This window comes from Dipodomys spectabilis, unplaced genomic scaffold, assembly GCF_019054845.1.
Source record: "Dipodomys spectabilis isolate Male_0828 unplaced genomic scaffold, ASM1905484v1 ptg000394l, whole genome shotgun sequence".
NCBI lineage: Eukaryota > Metazoa > Chordata > Mammalia > Rodentia > Heteromyidae > Dipodomys > Dipodomys spectabilis.
In genome coordinates, this window is record NW_024871071.1 from 749,306 (window position 1) to 772,420 (window position 23,115).

General features: G+C 35.9%; 1 protein-coding gene across 1 annotated transcript in view; it reads left to right on the forward strand.

The window, feature by feature from the left end:
• Itfg1 (integrin alpha FG-GAP repeat containing 1) overlaps nucleotides 1-22,848 on the forward strand; it is a 205,113-nt gene extending 182,265 nt beyond the window's left edge. Inside the window, exons 15-18 of the mRNA XM_042667371.1 lie at nucleotides 15,565-15,689; nucleotides 16,400-16,482; nucleotides 19,685-19,802; nucleotides 21,703-22,848. Coding sequence (XP_042523305.1) covers nucleotides 15,565-15,689; nucleotides 16,400-16,482; nucleotides 19,685-19,802; nucleotides 21,703-21,762 — 386 coding nt within the window. The 3' untranslated portion in view covers nucleotides 21,763-22,848. The remainder of the gene's footprint in view (nucleotides 1-15,564; nucleotides 15,690-16,399; nucleotides 16,483-19,684; nucleotides 19,803-21,702) is intronic.
• Nucleotides 22,849-23,115: the final 267 nt, after the last annotated feature.

A 23,115-nucleotide genomic window follows, 5' to 3' on the forward strand; every position in this document is an offset into this window, starting at 1 on the left:
AGGGGCTCACTCCTGTAATCCTAGCTACTTAGGAGGCTGAGATCTGAGGGTCGCGGTTGAAAGCCAGCATGGGCAGGAATATCCCTAAGACTCTTATCTCCAGTTAACCACCAGAAAACCAGAAGTGACACAGTGGTAGAGGCCTCACCTTGAGCTAAAGAGTTGATTCAAGATCAAGGATTCAAGATCCACGACGAACCAAAAAAGAAAAAAACTCCTGCACTTAATTAATCCATTTTCCTAATACAGTCTGGAAAAAATAACATATTTATCTTAAAATATTCTTCTTCTGTTTCTAACATTCAAGTACAGCCATTCAACTTTAAATTCTGTCTTTAAATAAAATGGCTATATTCACAAAATATGTAGATGAATAGCTTATTTTAGTACACGTAAGCCTTTTCCATAAAAACACAACTACCTTTAAAAGCTTTTCAGTAGTACATTACTGGAGCAAAACAAATAACGCTTTTCTTATATTTGCAGAATAGAAAATGTTGTACTAACAAATTGAACTTCCAGCCCAACATGAAGATATTGTTGTTCTTTTATATTGCAATAGGTAATAGCATTCATTCTGTAATCAATAAATATTTTATTATTTTATTTAATGATAGGTAAATAATAGATGAATGGGATAAGTGTTCATGATTGAGATATATTATCTCTCACCTAGGAAGACTGCACTCAGGACCCTTAAGTAGCTTAGGAAAGGACACATAGTGTTCTGAAGAACTTCTTACCCTTAAAGAGCAGCATCCCACAGCACTGGCTCATTCAGGTTTCAGGCTCACTCTAGAAACAAAAGCAATACAGATAAAACTTGAATTTTTCTTTTAATTTTTAAAATATTTGCCAGTCTTATACCAAATATTCTAATCAATATTCTTTATTGTTCTCCTAGCATTTTTTTCATACCTACCCTGTGAATGAGTAATTGTGCACATACAGGTTTGAAAAACTACTAGGGAGTTATAACTACTCAAAAACTGAAATACAAATAAGAAAAAATTTTAGATGATAAGAGTGCTCAACAATTAAGAAAAATCTTGAGATCAGTATGGGACTTGAACAAACATTCCTCCAAAGAAGACATACTAATGACAAAAAAAATGCAGATAAAAAGACATGAAACAGCACTAATCATTTAGAAAACAAAAACCAAGATCACAATTCAATTACACTTGACATCCAACAGAATTATCAAAAGGAAACAGAGCCAGGCACCAGTGATTCATGCTTGTAACCCTGGCTACTCAAGTGTCTGATATCTCAGGATCATGGTTCGATGCCAGCCTTGGCAGGAAAGTCCATGAGACTCCAGCAAAACAAAAGCCAAACGTGGCTCAAATGGGAGAGTGATAGCCTTGAGTATAAAAACTAAGGAGCAGCACCCAGGCCCTGAGTTTATAGTTAGTGTGAATTTTGCCACAATTTAAAAGACTATATTGCCATTAAAATATGGAAATGATTCCAAGAAAATTCTCCAGACTCCCATACAAAAGCATAATTTGTTGAATATATATATATATATATATATATATATATATATATATATATGTGTGTGTGTGTGTGTGTGTGTGTGTATATATGATTTACCTTTTTATCCTCACTTAAATCTTGCTGTGGCTTGTGACAGCCCCACTTCTAGCTGAATCCTGTCAGCCACACTCATGGCAGTCTGGCCAGATTCACCTTTACAGATGAAATTACAAACATACAGCAGCAAACCCAGCCTCATCCTTTTTACTTGCCACAGAAAGATTGTACACATTTATGTTCAAATCAGAGAAAGAATACCAATTTCGTCAAAGGTCTATCACTTCCTTGTAGTGAAAATACTCTCTTGAATGCTTTTGAAAGTATTTATTCACTTGTGAATGAATGAAAACATTCTCTTTTTGTGTGCTACTAAAGTTTTGAACTCAAGGTCTTGTGCTTACATGAGCCATTCCCTAAACCCTTTTTGTTTCGGTTACTTTAGAGGTAGGGCCTCATATTTTGCCCCCAGCCTGACTAGAGCACAGTCCTCCTACTTATGCTTCCCTCATAGCTAGTTGATAAGCATATGCCACCACACTCAGCCTTTCCTGTTGAGATAGACTCTCACCAACTTTCTTCCCTGACTGTCCTCGAAACATGATCCTCCTGATCTCTACCTCCTGGATAGTTAGGATAAAAGAGTGACCAGATTGATTCTTGGTTCCCCTTCCTGCACTACCTTTATGAAAACTTCGAGTTGATCCTAACTCATTATCTTTCCATCACTGCTACCAACCACGGTTAAAAGCTACTATCACCTTCTGCTGGAATGTTCCTATAACTTTACATGACTGACTTCCCTAATCTACAATTCAATATTTATGTTTCTGCCTGAGAAGCCTTCCGTGATCACTCAACTCAAAGCAACCCTCAAACCACTGTCTATCACATCATTGCTTTTGATGTATTATATTATTCAACACATTTATTTAGTAGTAAGCTAGTATTTCTCCACATGTGAGGGGTACAGAGTAAACAAAAGAAAAATAGTTTTTCACGTGGAAATTACATTCTCTTAGATTGTGACTAGCAAATAAAGAGGAAAAAGTTAATATATCATTAACCACAAGAGCTATCAGTTCAACAACTAAAGTAGAAAAACACCAAAAGTATATACTATTATATTTTATTATTAGGAATGTGCCAGCTATAAAGTACATTGTTATCCTAGTCACAATATCTAGAGTTTTCTCAATATCCATATATTTTTCAAGATGAAACAAAATGCTTTTAACTATGAAGCATATTACTAGTATATAAATTGCCACTCTTTTCATTTTAGCATAATGGCTGGAAAGTTCAGTGTTATATAGTCTGTACTATAGATCAGAACTATGCCATAAAACACAGAAATCCTATATAAAAAGTATAAAATTATTATCATTATCATTATTATTATTATTATTATCAGTCAAGAGGCCTGAATTCTGGGTCTGGGCACTGTCCCTCAGCTCTTCAGCTCAAGGCTAGCGCTCTACCACTTGAGCCACAGAGCCACTTCCAGCTTTTTCTGCTTATGTGGCGCTGAGGAATCAAACCCAGGGCTTCATGCATGCAAGGCAAGCACTCTACCACTGAACCACCTTCCCAGCCCCAAAAAGTATAAAATTATTATAATCCAACAGTGCCTTGTAAGAAAATTATCTCCATCAAAAAGCATTAAACATTAGGGAATAATTTTGAAACCCCTAAAATAATTTTCATTGTTCCTATGCATATTTTATTACTAAGTATTTATTCAGAATATTATGCCAAACTTCTTGGTACAAAGCTAAACAACACAAAGTTAGCTCTTTTCTTAAAGAGCTAATGCAATTACTATTGAGATCTTTGTATAATTTAGAAATGAGCAGTTATTATATAATAACATATATGGAACATCCATATAAACTAAGTGGTGAACTTTATTTATTTAGTGACAAATCTTCCTTGAGGTAGTAATTCACAGGTCTTCAGTTCATTCAATTGGCTCTTTGTGTTGTTTTTCCTTCAGTCAAATATAAGAATACTGATTTGATAGAAAAATAAATTCACTAAGAGTATTTTTAACTTACATAGAAGAAAGGAAAGGAGGAAATGGAGCTTTATAAACTGAAAACCAACAATTCTTCTCCAAGACAGCAGAAAATAATACATGGCCAACCACCACTATCAAGACTGGAAAGCAAATAAAAAAAGAGCCACATTTTACTGGGAACAGAAGCCATAGCTACAAGCACAGGATGACAGAAGAGTAATTGCTGGAGAGCTTGCAGCAAGTTTAGGAGACTAAAACTGGAGGCCCAGCCCTAGAGAAGAACTTCCATGAGTCTTACCTCCAGGAACCTCCACAACAGGATCCAGGTCACAGTTTGAGATACAATCCCCTGTGTTCTATGAGGGGATAGGAAAGGATAAATGTTGAGTGAGCACCCAGAGTTACCATTCTCATTAACAAAGCCTGCCCTCAAGGAAAACTTGTCTTACTGAAGCTCAAAATCTTTGGGTTTCTCCAGACTCTTTATTGACTTCAGAGACATAAACACCCAACTTCAGCCCCACTCTAGCCTTCCTGTCTCAGGTAGTGGCTGAAACAAAACTGAGACCTGATTGTAGGGTTATAGAAGCCACATCCTCCCTATGCTAGGGAAGCACTCTAGCATGTACATTCTAGCAAGCTACACTCCTAGTCTCTTTCTGTCACCACTTAAAACTATTATCTCCCAGGGGAACATAAAGGCTACACAGAAGATAAAATCAAGCGCTAGAGAACACTTTATTTTCTTGCATACCCAGCCTTAGCAACTAGTAAATGCAAACTCATAGTTGAACATCAAGCTTCACACTAGGGTAAGGTATAGTAACTTATACAACTAATCTCAGCTATTTAGGAGATAGAGATAGGATTATGGTTTGAGATCAACCAGAGTGAAAAATTACTGAGACCCTATCTCAAAAACAAACTAGGTGTGGTGGCATATTGCTGTAAACCCAGCTATTAGGGAGGTATAGGTAGGAGAACTATAAGTCCAGGGCCAGCCCAGGCAAAAGCTAAGACCCTGAAAACCAAACTAAAATGAAAAGGGGTAGGGACTCAGCCCAACTGACCACTTAGAAGGCCCTGAGTTTAATCCCCAGTACCCCCCCCCAAAAAAAATCTACTTATTTATTTAAACTCAGTCCATCATATGTAGCTCTTATGTAAAAAAAAAAATTACAAAGCATTCTAAAAAGCAAAAACAAAAAACAGTCTACAGAGAAAAAGTAAGAAACAGAAAGACTCAAATATTCTAGAGAAGTTAAAATTATAAGGGCAGAAATGTAAAATAAATATGATTAGTATGCAAAGGACTATATCAGAAAAATGGCAGAAATCAGAAGCTAATAGAAATGAATGTTTTTGATGAACTCATCAATAGATTAGATATGGCCAAGGGAATTATCAGTGATCTTGAAGATAGATACGTCAAATTTCCCAAACAGAAATACAAAGAAAAAAATAATTTAGCAGAGTAATACTTACCTATAGTCCCAGCTACTCAGGAGGATGAGGTGGGAGGACGACTTGAGTCCACAAGTTTAAAGGCCAGCTTGGGCAACACTGCCAAGACCCTGTCTCAAAAATATTTTTTAAATATCTAATACTCAAGTATAAATTGATACGCTAATGCCCCTCCCTGGTATCCATACCATAATTAGTCCACTCCTCCATTAATGTGTGTGGCCATGGAGACACGACACAAGCTCTTAACACTTTGGAACTTACTTTTGTGGCATGCTGCCCTGAGGTTTTGTGTGAAGGCCAGTCTAGTGTCCTAGAGGATGAAAGAAAATAAAAAAGAGAGTCCACCCAGTCATGTACCCTGGAACCTGCCAGGAAAATATAGCTACATGAGTGAGCCTAGTCAAAACCAGCAGGAACTGTCCAGCCAGCTCACCAAATCATGAGAAATAAAATGCTTGTAGCCAAAATACACTGTTTTAGATTCATATGTTATCTAGCAATAATTATGAGAAAGAATGGATTGTGCTTTGCTAAAGTGACAACTATGAAAGAATTTACAAGGATGAAAGTATCAACCTCATCCAAAGTGTCATAAGGGGCTTTGGGGTCTTGCAGGAATAAGAAAGGGGAAGACCAGCAGAGCAACAGGAGGCTTAGGAGTTTTAAAGAATATGCTTACATAGTCACAACTTTAGTCATGTCCACCAATAGGTACAGATGAAAGAAATGGCTTTTCAGAAACAAGCACTTCTAAAGTATTTTTATGTCTTAGGTCTAGTGATTGCTTCCAGGTCTCTCCAAATTGAGTAACATGTAACGGCTTCCTAATGAACATTTATTTCAAAATCACATATGTCAGTAAATCTAATCTTCAATGTGAAACTAAAAACTCTCCTGTCACCTTTGGTTGGTAAATTCTTAGGCATCTGTTTTATCCCTATAACTCTTCTGTGCTTTTTGTTGTTGATACTTAAAAATGTCCATTATAGCAAAGTGACAGTTTTGCCTTTCATAGAGGTATAGGTCTTTTGCATATAAAATAAAGTCACTGAGACATAAGCAAAGCTTTCCTATTCCACTCATTTGGAAAGCAGAGAGGTTTTTCCTTTCATCAGAGAAAAGTTTACCTCCCTAATACAATTCAGGAGGGACACCATCAAATGGGAATGCCAGAGGCAATAAAACCTAATACAGTTTGGCTTTTCTAAGAGCTGGGATTTCTTGTATTGTTTCCCCTTCCAGTATTTACATGTATTACCAATAGCCTTTTACAAGTCTATCATTATATGCTTATGTACATTAAGGTATAGTAAGGAAATTATCAAAGGGGAGTGGGAAGGAAGAAGTGGGAGAAAATGAAGAGGGAGTAACACTGTTCAAAAAGCAATGTCCTCATTACTTTATTTAGGTAACTGTAACCCCCTCTGTACATAACCTTTACAATAAAATTCTTTTAAAAAATTACCAAAATCATATTATCCAGCTCTTCAATCAAATAAGTGTAAAGTTAGTGCAGGACTCATAAATCACATTTCTAGCTATATTCCCAGGAGAAATAGAAACATAATTACATAAGAACTTGTACATGAATGTTTATAGTAGCATCATTCATAATTGTCAAAAAGTAGAAGTAAACCAAATATTAACTAATAGCTAAACCACATGTATTTATCCACACAATGAACTATTATTCAGCCATGGAGATGAAACATGACAGGTTCCAGTGGCTCACACCTGTAATCCTAACTACTTGAGAGACAGATCAGAGGATCATAGTTCAAGGCCAGCCCAGGCAAAAAGTTCATGAAACTTCATCTCAACAGAAAGTGTCAAGCATCTATCATCCCAGTTATTAGTAGGAAATATAAATAGGATTGTAGTTCAGGATGGCCCAGGCAAATGTAAAACCCTATCTCCAAGATAATCAGAGCAAAAATGATTGAAGGTGTAGCTCAAGGGGTAGAGCATCTGCCTAGCAATCACAAAGCCCTGATTTCAAATCCCAGTACATGCCCCCCCAAAGTAAAGGTATTAACTAATTTCCTCTGCAGGGACTATATGTTTATTTAGACAGCCTCTGTTGTTTTTAAGATGATCACTAACCTGTTCAAAAACTAGGAGTGATTATATAGTGACATTAAATCAACACAGGTCTTAGATTTGTAATTTCATCACAGTGTAAAAGGGTTCCTTTACACAATAGTGTGTCTAATTTATGAAACAGGCCATGAGAGGAATGTGTCATGTCCATTAGTAAGTCTGCTGGAACTTGCCTTTGTGGCATGCTGGCCAAATACTGGCCAAATTATATTTATGTGTAATAAGGTATTTTTATATCAAAGCTATCTGTGAACATAATCTTTTTCTTTCAGTCTTAACTGCATTTTTCTTAACCTTGATCATTCATGTATTTATTCAGTTTCCCATTCTCAAATTACAGTCTTCCCATGGAGAACTGTTATCCCCTACCTATTGTTTTCTCATATGAAAATTCAGAAATTGCTCCACATGGAACAAAAATATGATATTTCATCCACCCTACAAGCAATGAGACTTGTCCTGAAATTTTCACTGCCAGATATAATAACCCTTTTAAGCTATCTGAAATGAAGCACAAGACCTGAGCCCAAGTCCTAATGTAGGACTGAAGCCAGTCCATATTCAAAACTTACTTTTTCACCATCTTTATTGTGCAAGGATATAAATGAGTTAAACTCTTCCTCACCAAAAATCCACAAGATTAACCAACTTCTCCTGCAGAAGGCTTGCTTAAATAGCCCACGCTTTAGGTATACAAAAGGAACATCCCAAGCCCAAGTTATGTTCAATGAGCTCAAACACCACAGCAATGAAGTATGGACCACTGGCCTGATTTATAAGAAATAACAATTCCATATTAACTGGAATCCTTGACTAGGTATAAAATGGTATAGGTGCCCAGATCATATCTAGAACCTCATAAATACTACAATGGCAAGTAGGGGAAAAAAAGAGAGAAGAATCATTGGAAAAGATTAAGTTATGTCCTGTCACAAAAAGTCCTTTTTCTAAAACAGTAAGACAAATATCACACTTCCTTTGCACCTAAAAATGATGGTGATGGGTGAAGGGTGTGGGATTTGGAATTAGGCTGCTGAAATTAAATCCCAGATCCATAACTTTACTAAGTTGTAACTGCCATTATATCGGTTTTTATTTTAATTAAATTATGTAACCTCTTGATGTACAAATAGTATTTTCATAGTGTCATTGTGTAGACATACTGAGCTAATATACAAGAAAACATCTGCCATAGTTTTAGGGATATTGTAAGCATTCAGTATTTGTCCATTTTTTTATGATTACTTAGATTGTATTTGGTTTGATTTTTATACATTGGCCTCTTTCAGTGTTCTTTCCTTGATTTTAAATGATGTTGATATACTGTTGTCAATTTGAAACTAACAAATACTTTTTGCAATTATTTTTCTCTTCAAAGTAACATAAAACATGGGTTATTTATCTCACTTTTACACCATGTAGAGCCCTGAGTTCAAAACCCAATACCACACACACACACACACACACACACACCCAAAAAAAGAAAAAAATAGCTAAAATATAAACGGGAATTCCTGGAAGACTATTCAAAAAATCTATTTAATTACTCAAAAAAACTATAACATATTCTTAGGAATCTAAAAAAAATGAGTAGATGTGTAAAAAGTTAAACATCTTGTTAAATAGAATCATTCTGCCTGACATTGAGACCATGCTCACGCAAGAAATGAAAGGTGAGGCTGTCCTGTGATCTATGTGAGCTTTGAAAGCCTACTTTCACATTCAAGTCTTCTGAACAAAGAGTAGAAAACATGGAGGTCATGTATTTAAGGAAATCTTATGATTAATCATTAGCCACTAAATTTTATTGAGCCAATTTTATTTATCCCTCTAGGATGCTAGACTTATGACAAGATCTGTTAAAATAGAAATAAAGAATTTAGGGGCAGGCACTTCAGAGAATAATTGGATCTACAGAATCAGAAAAGTCAGGAAAACTCTAGAAAAGCCACTGGATAAACATAAACTACAACAAAAACAAAAAACTCGGAGGATAGGTATATAATACCACAGACAGTAAGTCCAGTTTACAACAAAACTTCAAAGTCATGAAAATAAACAGGAAAAAAAAAGCCAAAAAGGTACATGAAGGGGTCTTAGTAGATAGAGAATAAATCAACTATCTATATTAACTGCCTTACAGCTAATTGTGTAAAGTAATTAAAAGGAACTCTGTGTCCAACTACACAGAAGAGATCAATAGAAATAATTTTTAAGTCAAATGGAGGTGGGACTGTAGTTCAGTGGCAGAGTACTTAGCACTTTCCTAACACATGAGGTACTAAGTTCAATCCTCAGTCATTCTACTTATTAAAAAACTAAAAATTATGTAGGTAAAAAGTACAGAGCTATATTGAAGAGGAGTGGAGAGAGGGGACATCTTTGTCTCATTCCTGAATTTAGAGGAAATGGCTTTCGCTTTTCACCATTAAGTATAATGCTAACTGTAGATTTGTCATACATGGCCTTTATTATATTGAGGAATGTTCCATGGAACATCTCCAGAGCTGTCATCATAAAGTGGTATTAGGTCCTTTTTTCTAAATCTATTCAGATAACCATGTGGTTCTTGTCCTTGCTCCTGCTGATGTGCTAAATTGCATTAATTGACTTGCATATATTGAATCAGCTTTGCATCCCTGGTATGAATCCTGTTTGATCATAGTGTATGATTTTTTTGATGAATTGTTGAAGTCAACTGACCAAAATTTTGTTGAGAAGTTTTGCATCGATGTTCATCAAAGAAATGGGTCTATAGTTCTCTTTCTTTGATGAGTCCGTGTCTGGTTTTGGGATGAGGGTTATGCTGGCTTCATAGAAGCCAGTTTTGTAGTGAACTTTCAGTTTCATTGAAGAGTTGGAGAAGTAGTGTGTGAGTTCTGCTTTGAAGCACTAGTAGAATTCAGCTGTGAATCTATTGGATCCCTGGGCTTTTCTGGGATGGGAGGTCTTTTTTTTTGGGGGGGGGGGGGGTCCGTTCATGAGCCTGAACTCTAGGCCTGGGTACTCTCTCTCAGCTCTTCAGTTCAAGGCTAGCGCTCTACCACTTGAGCCACAGCGCCACTTCTGGCTTTTTTTTCTGCTTATGTGGTGCTGAGGAATCGAACCCAAGGCCTTATGCATATAAGGCAAACACGCTACCACTGAGCCACCTTCCCAGCCCCTGGGATGGGAGGTCTTTTATTGCTGTTTCTATTTCAGTGCTTGATATGGGTCTGTTTAGTTGGTTTAAATATTCTCAGTTTAGTTTGGGCATAGCCACCTAATCTTCAATAAGGGAGCCAAAAAAATAGGATGGAAGAAAGACAGCCTCTTCAGTAAATGATGCTGGCAAAATTGGTTAAACACTTGTAGAAAACTAAGGTTAGATCTTTGTATATCACCCTGCACCAGAATCAACTCCCAATGGATCAAAGACCTCGAAGTCAAAGCAGATACCCTGAAAACGTTAAAGGAAGGAATAGGAAAAACTTTAGGGCTTCTTGGCACAGGCCGAAATTTTCTTTAAAAAAGACCCAAAAACACAACAAATCAAAGAAAGGTTGGACAAATGGGATTGCTGAAACTGCAGAGCTTCTGCATGGCAAAGGACATAGCAAGCAATATCAAAAGAAAGCCCAGAGATTGGGAGAAGACTTTTACTAGACATACCACAGACAAGGGCCTCATATCTGAAATATACTTAGAACTCAAAAAATTAAATCCCCCAACAACAAATCCTCAAAGAAACAACCAACCTATTAATAAGTGGGCTAAAGACTTAAAGAGAGACTTCTCTGAAGAGGAAATAAGAATGACACATGAAGAAAGCTCACCTTCTTTAGCCATAAAAGAAATGCAAATCAAAACAACACTGAGATATCACCTCACCCCAGTTAGAATGGCTATAATCAAGAAATCGAATAACAACAGATGCTGAAGGGGATGTGGCCAAAAGAGAACTCTACTGCATTGTTGGTGGGAGTGTAAACTTGTTCAACCACTTTGGAAAGCAGTATGGAGGTTCCTCAAAAGACTACACATTGAGCTCCCCTATGACCTAAGATTCCCACTTCTAAGACCACAAACAAGACCATACTAAAGCTACCAGCACAACTATGTTTACTGCAGCAATATTCACCATAGCTAAGATATGGAACCAACCCAGATGCCCCTCAGTAGATGAATGGATCAAGAAAATGTGATACACACACACACACACACACACACACACACACACACACACACACACACATACACATATATAAAGGAATTCTATGTTTCCATCAGAAAGAATGACACTGCCCCATTTGTAAGGAAATGAATGGACTTGGAAAAAAAATCATATTAAGTGAAGTAAGTCAGACCCAAAGAAACATAGGTCCGTGGTCTCCCTTATTTGTAATAATCAGTATACATCAAGGACAATCTTAGCAGATGGGCAGTGTAGCTCAATACCTATGTGCATATGACTATAAGATAATGCTAAGTGAAATGAACTCTGAGACATGGACACAAGAGGTTTTTCTTTGTTGTTGTTCTCAATGTACTACATGATTTCTTTTTTCTTTTTGTTTCCCCCTATAGTTTATCCCCTGTTGTCACTGCATTCAATTTCAGTACCCTGGATATTGTATATACATTTATCTGAACTAGGGAAGGGAAGGGGAAGAACAAAATGGTGAGGTAAAGGACAAAGGGGAAACTATGCAACAGTGATAAAGACAATATGTTGGAAATACGTTGGGCAGGGGAATTAGAGGGGAGGGAGGGAGGGAGAACATGAGAGAAGGAGTAACAAATTAGACAAAAATGGTCATCTCTGCCTACTCATGTAACTGTAGTCCCTCTGTATATCACCTTTGCAATAAATTTTTTTAAGTACACTAACAAAAATTGAGTAGAGTTCTCAGCAACAGATTTTAGTTAACAAAAGGATCCTCAAATTTGTATATGTTATCAATTCCAAGTATTTACTCTGAATTACAGAAAAAAAATAAAATTACATCTCAAAGACCTAGGAAGGCACCACCAGGGATACCAGTATTTGTAATAGAAATTTTAGGATGAAAAAAAAAGGAGAGAAAGTGGAAGGAAGACTATCTGAAGAAATAATGAATAATGAATCCACCCTAATATTAATTGGAATATCTGGGGAGCTCAGCAAACCGAGCAGAATAAACTCACAATTCTGTACTCATACACATCATAGTCAAACTGTAAAGAAACAGCTTCTTGAAAGTAGCAAGAGAAATAATTCATCAAATTTAAGACATCTTCAATAAGGTTAACAGTTGATGGTTCATCATCAGAAATGATTGAGGCTAGAAGGCAGGGGTAGTACACTGAAAGTGCTAAAAGAAAAGGAGAAAATAGTACTATCTATCAAGGATTCTATATCTGACAAAACTATCCTTCCAAAATGACATTTTTTTAGACATTCCTTGATAACCCGAGACAGAACTTATCACTAGCAGTATCTGAAAACTATGGGGAGCCCTTCAAGCTGACCTGAGGGACACTAGTCAGTAACTTGAATACACACACGTCAGTAAATGTTACTGGCAATGTTAACTGTCGACATAAGTATGTAGAACCTCTCTGGGTTAAAAGACAGATTACACCTGTAATCCCAACACTCAGGAAGATCAAGAGCTCAAAGTCAGCCCAGGTTACATAGTGAAGACCCTATTTCAAAATCCATATGGAAAAGAAAATATTTAATAAAACAAAGCATCAATGGAGAAATAAAAGAATTTTGTAAACATAAGATACATGAAATAAACAGCAAATAGTATACATAAAATACTGCCATACAATACACTCAATATAAATGAAACACAAATGAGAGTCAGACTGAATTTTTAAAAACCCTAAATACGTATGCACTTCACTAAAGAGCCCAAAAATACGTGAAATATTAAAATGAGAAATAGATTATTTCATACTAATTGGCGCCAGACATGGAGATGTCCCCTATGGTCCCAACTACTCAGGAGGCTGAGGTGGAGGATCACGTGCTAAAGAGGTTTTAAAACAGCCTAGGCAACATAGTGAGACCTCAAGAAAAGATAATGTGAGATGAGGAGAGAAGAGAGGGAAAGTGGGGGTGGGGGTGCAAAAGGGGAAGGAAAGGAGGAAAAGGAAGGAAAGGAAGAAGATCAGGCAACTTGTTTCAGATTGTTGTTATTATTTAATAGGCATTTCCAAGCAATAAGTTTCCCCATTAAAACTGTCATAGCCGCAAGGCATTGGTGGCTCACTCCTGTAATCCTAGCTACTCAGGAGGCTGAGATCTGAGGATTGAGGTTTGACGCTAGCTTCGACAGGAAAGTGTGTGAGACTCTTATTGCCAATTAACCATCTGAAAATCGAAATTGGAGCTGTGGCTCAAAGTGGTAAAGCACTGGCCTTAAGCATAAAAGCTCAGGAATAGTGCCCTGGGGCAAGGGGGTGGATAGACTAGGGAATGACTGTCTTAGTTGTACTCTGTAGGTTTTGTAGATTTTGATGTGTTGTACTTTTTTACATATACATCAAAGTATTTTCTAATTCTTGTGACTTTTCCTTCATCCCATTGTTTACTTTGGATTTTTTATTTCCACATATTTATGAATTTTCAAAATATTCCACTAGTGATTTTTAACATCATTGAAGTATCATTGGAAAAGAAAAACCAAAATAATCAAGTGGCAGGAAATAATTCAAATAGGCAATACAGACAGCAAAATAATTCAACCAAAGATTTTTTTTTTTTTGGTCGGTCATGGGGCTTGAACTCTGGGCTTGGGCACTGTCCCTGCACTCCAGCTCAAGGCAAGCGCTCTACCACTTGAGCCACAGCGCCACTTCGGTTTTCTAGTGGTTTATTGGAGATAAGAGTCTCACAGACTTTCCTGCCCAGGCTGGCTTTGAACTGCAATCCTCAGAGCTCAGCCTCCTGAGTAGCTAGGATTACAGGCATGAGCCACCGGTGCCCAGCCCAAAGATTTTTTTTTAAGTATTAACAAATTAACCAGGCACCAGTGGCTCACACCTAACTACCCAAAAGACTGAGATCTGGTGGATTGCACTTCAAAGTTAGCCTAGACAAAAAAGTCAGAGATTCTATCTCCAATTAAGCAGTAAAATACTGAAGTACAGTCATGACTCAAGCAATAGAGGACCAGCTATGAGACCCTGACTTTAAGCCCAGATACCTTCATTAAAGAAAAAAAAAACTAGTATTAAGTTGATAGACCTTTAGTTAGACTTAATCAGAAAAAGAGATTATAATTACTAAAATCCAGAATGAAAGAGACTACTACTAACCTTACAGAAATAAAAAGGAATATAATGACATATAATGACACAAATGATCAATAAGTACATAAGAAGAAAACTCAACATCATTAGTCATTAGGGAAATTCAAATAAAATATCCAGTGGGTTATTATTTCACAACAGTTAAAGTTGTAACCCAGAAGACAATAAGTATAGATGCAGAATAATTGGAAGTATCTTTATACACTGCCGGTAGGAACATGAAACAGTGGCACCTTATTACTTGACACAAAATAATTATACATATTTATGACTGCAGTGTGACATTTCAGTATATTATACAATGTATAAATGATCAAATCTGTTATTTCCCATATCCATCACCTCACACCATTTCTTTGTGTTAGTAGCATTCAAAATCTGTGTGGTAGCTATTTAGATATATACAATTAATTGCTGTTAACCATACTTGACCAATATAGTTATTCCTCCCATCAAGCTATGCTATAGCTAGTTTAGAAAGCAGATCTGTAGTTCCTAGTGATGCTAAACACTCTTAGGTCTATAATCAAAAGACAGGAAAACAAACATACAAAAAAGTATATTAATTCCACATTAATATTCATAATAACAAAAAAGTGGAAATTACCCAAACATCCATCCATCAAATTACTTAATGAAACAAAATGTAGTGTATATAATATAATGATATGTTATCTGGAAGTTAGACAATTTAGTAAATACCTGAACCATGAGAGCATTAAGCTAGGTGAAAGCCAGTTGAAAACAGACCTTACAATGTATGAGGGCAGCTGTGTCTTCGGAGACAGGAAGCAATTTCTTTACACCTAAAAGTGTGGTGGCTGGAAACAAATTAACACTGCTGGTGTGGAGTTTCTTTTTTAAGTAACTCAAGTGTCACGTATATATTACAGTATTTCAGGATACTCTTCAGATACACCAAAACACTTAACTGTACCCTTTTATATAGGTAATTTTTAATGTCAATTAACTTTTAAAGCTGTTTCATTTTGTAAACATGAATTAATATTAATGAAGTAAACATTTGCTTTTCATTGTTGTACCTTAAGAATAAGTTGTATTACCTGAATTCTGAACATTTTATCATTGTAATATTTGATGGGCACAATGTTTCCAGCAATGATTTTTGTTTTGCTTTGTTTGATTAACCGCAGCTGCACAGCTCAGCCAGTCGGCACACTTAGCTCTTCAGCTACCATACAGTGTGCTTGGTTTAGGTCGAAGTGCAAATTTTCTTGACCATCTTCATGTTGGCATCCCTCGTCCCTCTGGGGAGAAGGTAAGAATTTAGTTTGTTTATAATTACTCTGTTTTAATACCATTTAAATATTTGAGTTCAATAATTTGAAATCAATTAAATTCGAATTCAAATAATTCAAGTATCTTTATTACCTTTAAAGAATAAAAGTATTGATTGGCACTGACTTGTTTAGCTTATCTTATATAGAGCATACCATGGTTGAAAATACTAGTTTTTTCATTTCTTTGCCCTTACACTTCACAACTTCCTATCTTCTCTTCCTGCTTGCTTTTTTTCTACATTTTTCATCACTTAACAACCTAGAGAATATTTTACTAACATAACTAAAAGATTTTTAATATACCCATATACATGTGCTAAACACAAATATAATATGTAGAATAATGTGTCATTTGTCAGTCTCCTCCAACTTGAGTAAGCAAAACTTATTCTTATCACTTTAAACATTGCCTTCTGTGTTTGTCCAAGAAATACTTACTGAGAGAATGAATTCAGAAGACACAAAACAATCCTGCCCTAAAAGATCCTGACCTAAAAAGATCCGAAAATTTTACAAAAAAAACCTATTTTGCACTACACACACACACACACACACACACACACACACACACACACACACACACACACACACGTACCTTCTCAAAACACTTGAGATTGCTTCCTTATGTAGGAGAATATTTTTGTTTCTTAAATGTTCTAAGTATTAAATTTTTTTATTTTTTTTCCAGTCAGTAAGAAAACAAGAGTGGACTGCAATCATTCCAAATTCCCAGCTGATTGTCATTCCCTACCCTCACAATATCCCTCGAAGGTAATGTCCTTGTTTAAAATGAATGTAGAAGCTATCAACTTTAAATTAGAACTTTTATTGACTAGCTTATTCCTATTCTCTTCTCATGACATCCTGTCACTTAATTTCATTGTAGCAAATTTTAAATGACTAAGCACGTCTAACAAAAGGTGCCTGACATTTTTCATGAGGAACAATCAATCCATTCTTACTAGAAAACAAAGCAGTATTGGTTTGTCATAACTATAATAATACTTGCTGTTGAGGGTCTGAGAGCTGAAGATCAAAGTTTGAAGCTAACTGAGGCAGACAAATCATGAAACTCATATCTCCAGGAAAAAAAAAACTCTTTATCTCCAGTAAAATGCCAGGACTGGAGGTATATCTCAAATGGTAGAGTACCAATCATGTTCAAAAAAAGCCTTGCAAGAGCATGAGGTTGTGAGTTCAAGCCTACTACTGGCAAAAATTAATTAATTAATTAAAGCAGGCTAATTATTTGCAGATTTCTACATATTCTGATTAAATAAATTAGTCTTTGGTTTTTACTAGTTACAAATTGTAAAGTCTCAGGCTTTTTTTCTCAAAGTGTCAGTAATTGGATTCAGGGCCTACACAAAGCCAAGCAGGCACTCCCTGTTCTTTATGAAAGTTTAGAGTGGGCAGTGTAAGTGATACCTAGAATCAGTTCATGCATTTTTTTTCATGTGTCTTTAGGGAAGTCACAGTGTCTTAACATGGAATAGCAAGCATCAAAAGTAAAGCAAAATGCAGAAAACTATGTCGAATAACTGACAATGTGATTTTTAAGAAAATATATATGCATACATTCATACATGTCTTATCTCTGAAAGAATATGTAAGAAATTGGTATGTATAGCTGCCTTCAAGTAGATAACTAAATACTGACTTTTTTGTCCTATTTCTTTACCAAAATGCCTAATACTCCTAGTTTTTAGATTATTTAAAAAATAGTACTCCTAAAAGAACTAGTTTTAAGCCAAGTGTATTTGTATACATGCATGATTCCAGCACTCAAAGACTGAGACAGTCACATAGTGACATGGTGTCTATGAGAGAGAGAGAGTGGGAAGAAGAAGAGAATAGGGAGGAGGAGAAAGGAAAAAGAGCTGCTATTTGGGAACTGCGAGTATGGTACTCAGGAGCAGCTAACCTCAACTAGTTAGTAATATTTGTTTTCTTAAAATAGCCTTCTGAATTTCTGAAAAATTTTGCAAATAGCTTTCTTCTATAAACTCAACATTTGTCATATTCCTTTTACTCTTCCTAACGTGTTCTTTTCAAATTTATGTACATAATAAAATTTAAATTGATTTTACTTTGAGGTGTATTTTAAGATTGACTAGAGGCTAACTTATGAACCAATAAATTTTAATTATCCCAAAATAAATCAATAGCCGTGTGTGGTTCATCAGAATGATCTTACTTTATTAAATTTTGTAAATGAAAATATAGCCATTTTCTAGTTCCAGGAAGAAGAAAAGAAATCTATGTGTCTAATCACTTGCAATGTCTTAGGCTTTTCAGGATTTGCAAGCTATAACATGTACTGTTTTAGGAGAGAAGAGCTAGTTTTGTTTATGCTTACAGCCTTTAGTCTTCATACTGCCATAATAAACAGTAAAGGACTAAAGTTGCTTTTATAGGTTTCAACATAAAGATCAGTACAAAATGTAAATCCTCTGTATTAATTACTTTCAGTATGGTGAAATACAGTTTATAGGAGGAAGGATTTTTTTGCTCACATTTTCAGAAGGTTTAGGTCATGGTTTCTTGCCCTGTGCACTTGAGCAGAACATCATGCCAGCAAGACTGTGTTGGAAGACACAGCAGACAGGAAGCAGTAAAAGGAAGAGGCCAAAGCAAGGTGTAGCCCCCAAGGGCCATGCTCAGTGACCTACTTCTTCCTGCTAGACCCCATGACCTACCTTTTTAATCCCACCTCTGGATAATACTATCACATTAAGTGATTAGTACATTCACTAGGTCAGAGCCTTATGATCTAGTCCTCTATGGAAACATCATTACTGACATAAACAGAAAGTACACACAGAGGTGAGTTTTACTAATTCCTTGCTTCTTGCTGGATCCAGACAAGCTGACAATGAAGATTTATCCATCACACCCTCCACTGTGACACGGAAATGGTAGAAGTTGTGCATCTATTTATACCCCGACATATAGTTGTTTCAGTTGATCATACTACATGTGTGACCAAGGTGGAAAAGATAGTATTGGAAGGCTTACCAAGATCACGGTTTCATAGGCTTAGGATTCAATAGATCAGAATGCAAAAAATATGTCTTTGATTGTCGAAAGTTTATTATAAAAAAAAATGAGGGGCTGGGAAGGTGGCTCAGTGGTAGAGCGCTTGCCTTGCATTCATGAGGCCCTGGGATTGTTCCTCAGCACCACATAAGCAAAAAGTAAAAAGCTGCAAGTGGCACTGTGGTTCAAGTGGTAGAGTGCTAGCCTTGAGCTGAAGAGCTGAGGAGGGACAGCACCCAGGCCCTGAGTTCAGGCCCCATGACCAGACCCAAAAAAAAAAAAAAAAATGATACGTTTACTAGAGAATAATTCTTAAAGCATCAAACTCAAAAATAGCAAAATATCTCTTTAAAAATTCTGCTTTCCCTGGTGTCATCCCCAACACCACATATAAAAAAAGAAAATCCTACTTCAGTTCTGAGAAAAATAAGAGCTCTGCTGAATCGTCAATCTTAGCAGCATAGAAATTTGATCCAGAGGAAAAACAAAGATAGGAAATGGACTCATTACCTTGCTCATGTAACTGTAACCCCTCTGTACAGTATTTTTTTATTGTGAAAATATTGTACAGAGGGGTTACAATCACATGAGCAAGGTAATGAGTACATTTCTTATCAAGCATTGTAGCCTCCTCCTTTGTTTCCCCTTCCCATCCCTTCCTATCCTCCCCCTGACCCCCACCCAATCCTCCCCGATCCCCCCCCCCGCACCAAAGTTGTAAAGTTTGTTTTCTGTACAGTATTTTTACAATAAAAAACATATTTAAAAAAAAGAAATTTGATCCAACTTGTTTTACTTAAAATGAATAGCTAGAAGAGTAAATGATTTAGTGAATGAAATTTTCATTAATTAATAAGGTATTTGGGAGTTTAGTCTCAGTTTAAGCTTGTGATTTAAATTTCATTTTATAATTGCAATATTTTGTTACCTACAGCTGGAGTGCCAAACTATATCTGACACCAAGTAACATTGTGCTACTTACGGCTATAGCTCTCATTGGGGTCTGTGTGTTCATCTTGGCAATCATTGGCATTCTACACTGGCAGGAAAAGGTTTGTTTATTTAAATGAAGCTGTAGTTTTGGTTTTATAGTAATTCATTGCTCTTTAAAAATAGTATTAAAGAGTTAAGGATGTGTCTGAGTGGTTGAGCACATGCCTAGCATGTGTGAGGCCATGGCTTTGATCCCCCTAACATCACTAAATAAAGAAAACAGTATTAAATACATAATTAGCAAGTTACAACAATGTCCCCCATAAAGCTTTTTGTGCCAAAAAAGAGGTATTTTCTTTGATTCTATCTATTCTCTTTGGCTTGTCATGCATATCGTCATAAGCATTTTTTGCTAACTCCAATCACCATATTTAATCCTATCTGGTCCCTTATGAAAAAGAGAGCATGTTAATTATGCCATTATGTTTCCAATCACTCACAGTGCCAAAACAATAACATAATGTTTACATTCAGTTAAGTTTAAAATTGCTTAAAATGTAAGACCAAGGAAGATTCTACATACTGTGTCCATAAGCATTAGAATATAGTCTGATACTTTCCATAGCTCTTACTCTATGAAAGAAAGGAAATTAATTTTATCATTTTGCATGGGATCTGATAACAGCCTAAATACTTGGGGCTTACAACGATTATGATGCAGTGGCTAAAAGTAGAAGTTTGAATGCAAGTATATATGTAGCCATGTACACAATGGCACAATGTGGCGTGGCACTGCATAATGTGGCACTGCAAGGTATAACGTAACACAACATCATGTACAGCTCCTCATGTGGCTCCTCCTGTGCTGTCAGCTGCTTTCAGCCCTCCTCCCAAGTGTCTGCTCTAGGCCTTCACCTTCTTTCATACTATTCTACCAGTATGCAACGTGTTCCTCATTTCCATCTACAAAGATTCCTTACAAGCACTTCAAAACCAGTATTGTAAAGCCTCCTGTCTCCTCTTTGTTACCCACAAGATTAATCAGCTGCCCTTCTGATTCTTGCCTAAGCCAGAATCTCCTTGGTGCAGACTGCACATTCATGTATCCTCCCTGTTCTCTGATGTCATGCTCTCCCACCATCTCCCACAATTGCTCATATTTTTCTCCCGCTTGGAAAGGTGTCCCACCACTGTTTCCAGTGTTCTTTTCCTCACCCAAAGCTAGAAGCAACTTTCTTTTTACTTTATATCCTGAAGTACAATGTAGTATGTTTTACTTTTCTTCTTTCTAGTCCTTACATTCCTACAACAAAATATAAAACCTAGGATTTGTATGAGTATCTGCAAGATCAATACATTAACAAAAGACTACTTAATATATGTTGATATAATTCATTGGGATTCATTGATATCATCAGTGTTAAGAATGGGCAAAAAATGCAAGCATTGGTTCTGTCCTTATAGAATCATAAGTGATTACAAGCTAATTATCTAATGAACATTTCTTGTTGGTTAAAAAACAATTAGAAAATAGCTTCTATAAACTACAAAATATTTTATGAGATCATTGTAATATAAGATTACGCCTATTAGCCAGTGTCAGTCACTAGTGCCTGTTATGCTAGCTTCTTGATAGGCAAAACCTGAAGGATCACAAATTGAAGCTAATCCAGATAAAAAGTTCATGAGACCTCATTTCAACAAAAAGCTGGGCAATAGTAGTTCACACATATCATCAACTATGGCAGGAAGCATAAATAGAAAGATTGCAGCCCAAACTGGTCTGGGTCAAAATTGAGACTTTACTCAAAAATAATCAGAATAAAACAGGCTGGAAATATGACTCCCTTGGTAGAGCACGAGCTTAGCAAATGCAAGTTCAAAGCCCAGTATCACATACAAAAAAGTTCATATCTATTATCTATTAATTACTGAGGGTTTTTTAATTAATCAGTTTTATTTCAAAAATGTGTCTTACAAATATTTATCATTTAAAAACTACTATAAAATTTTTTTCAGAAAGCAGATGATAGAGAAAAGAGACAAGAAGCCCATCGGTTTCATTTTGATGCTATGTGACCTGGCATTGAACGATGGAACTCCTGCTCTTCTGATTAAGTACTAAATTTTCACTGATAAAAGGAAGTAGGGGATTTGGGATGTTATTTATAAATGATGCATCCATTGGAAATTATTAGAATGTATTAAAATAAACATGATCTGAATGTCTTACAAGGTCCTTTATTTAAAGCACTTTGTATACAGTCATTTGGGTTCTTGATTCAATAGTACTGTGCATTTTTGTTCCTTTGTGGAATGTGTTGCATGTATTCTGGGGTCTGTGTATTTATAATCTTATTAGAGTAATGATGATGGGAAAGACATGTAAATAAAAATATTTAAATGAGCAGTGTTTTTTGTTCCACTTGAATCACTCTTGCTTCTTACAATGTAAATTATCCTTTGGTAAATGAATCACAGATAAAGTTTTAAACAGTCACCCTTGACAGCAGAACAAGGTCTTATGGATGGCCTACAATACAGTAACTGCTTTGGCTTTGGCATCACAGTAAAACAAACTTGCCTTAAAATTGTGTAAAGTGTTTAGCATGGTGCCCAACACACAGAAAGTGTAAGCACAAAGATATCTATCACTATTATTATTTTCAGTGATTTTATTAGATGTCAGCAACTAATTATATTCTTTGAAAACTTGAAATTTTCAGAAGTTCACCTGCTAAAGATTACATATTAGCTAAAAGTTGGAAAACTAATTCTTATCTGTGTGGTTAGTGAAAAGTATCCCATTTCATTGAAAGCGTAGTGGCATCCTAACACAGGAAAGAGCTCTGCAGCACACCAATATTCTCACATGCTTGGGATTCCAAAGTCAATTATATTCAGACCTCAGTGCAAATTTTATATTATCAAGTTCATATTGCAAAAATTTATTTGAAGAGGTCTTAAATCTAATATTGAGAAAAATATTTACATATCAAGGTTAATGATTTTCTATTTGAACATGTCATAGCTTCTAAAATACAAAAATGTCAATGAAAATAATTTGCTCATGTTTTTCTTTATATTTCACTGTGATTGGCATGTGTTTAGTTTACTTTGAATGTAAGCATGTTAGTATGTCTTAATAAATATTCCCTACTGGAACATAGTGTCATGGTGCATTTTTAAATAATTTTTTTGCAGCATGAAGTGACCTTCGAGGTTAACTTATGTGCACCGGAAGATTGAAGTAAAGGTACTCATTATTCAGGAAAGTCCTGCATAGGGTTCTGAGTTGATGTGACTTTTCTCCTCCCCTGCTCTGTTTTCAATACAAAGTAAAAAAGGTAGGTCTTTATAATCCCCCATACTCATCATTTATACCAAGAAAAAAAAAATAAACACAATACCAAAAGTGAAAAGACTTTTAGA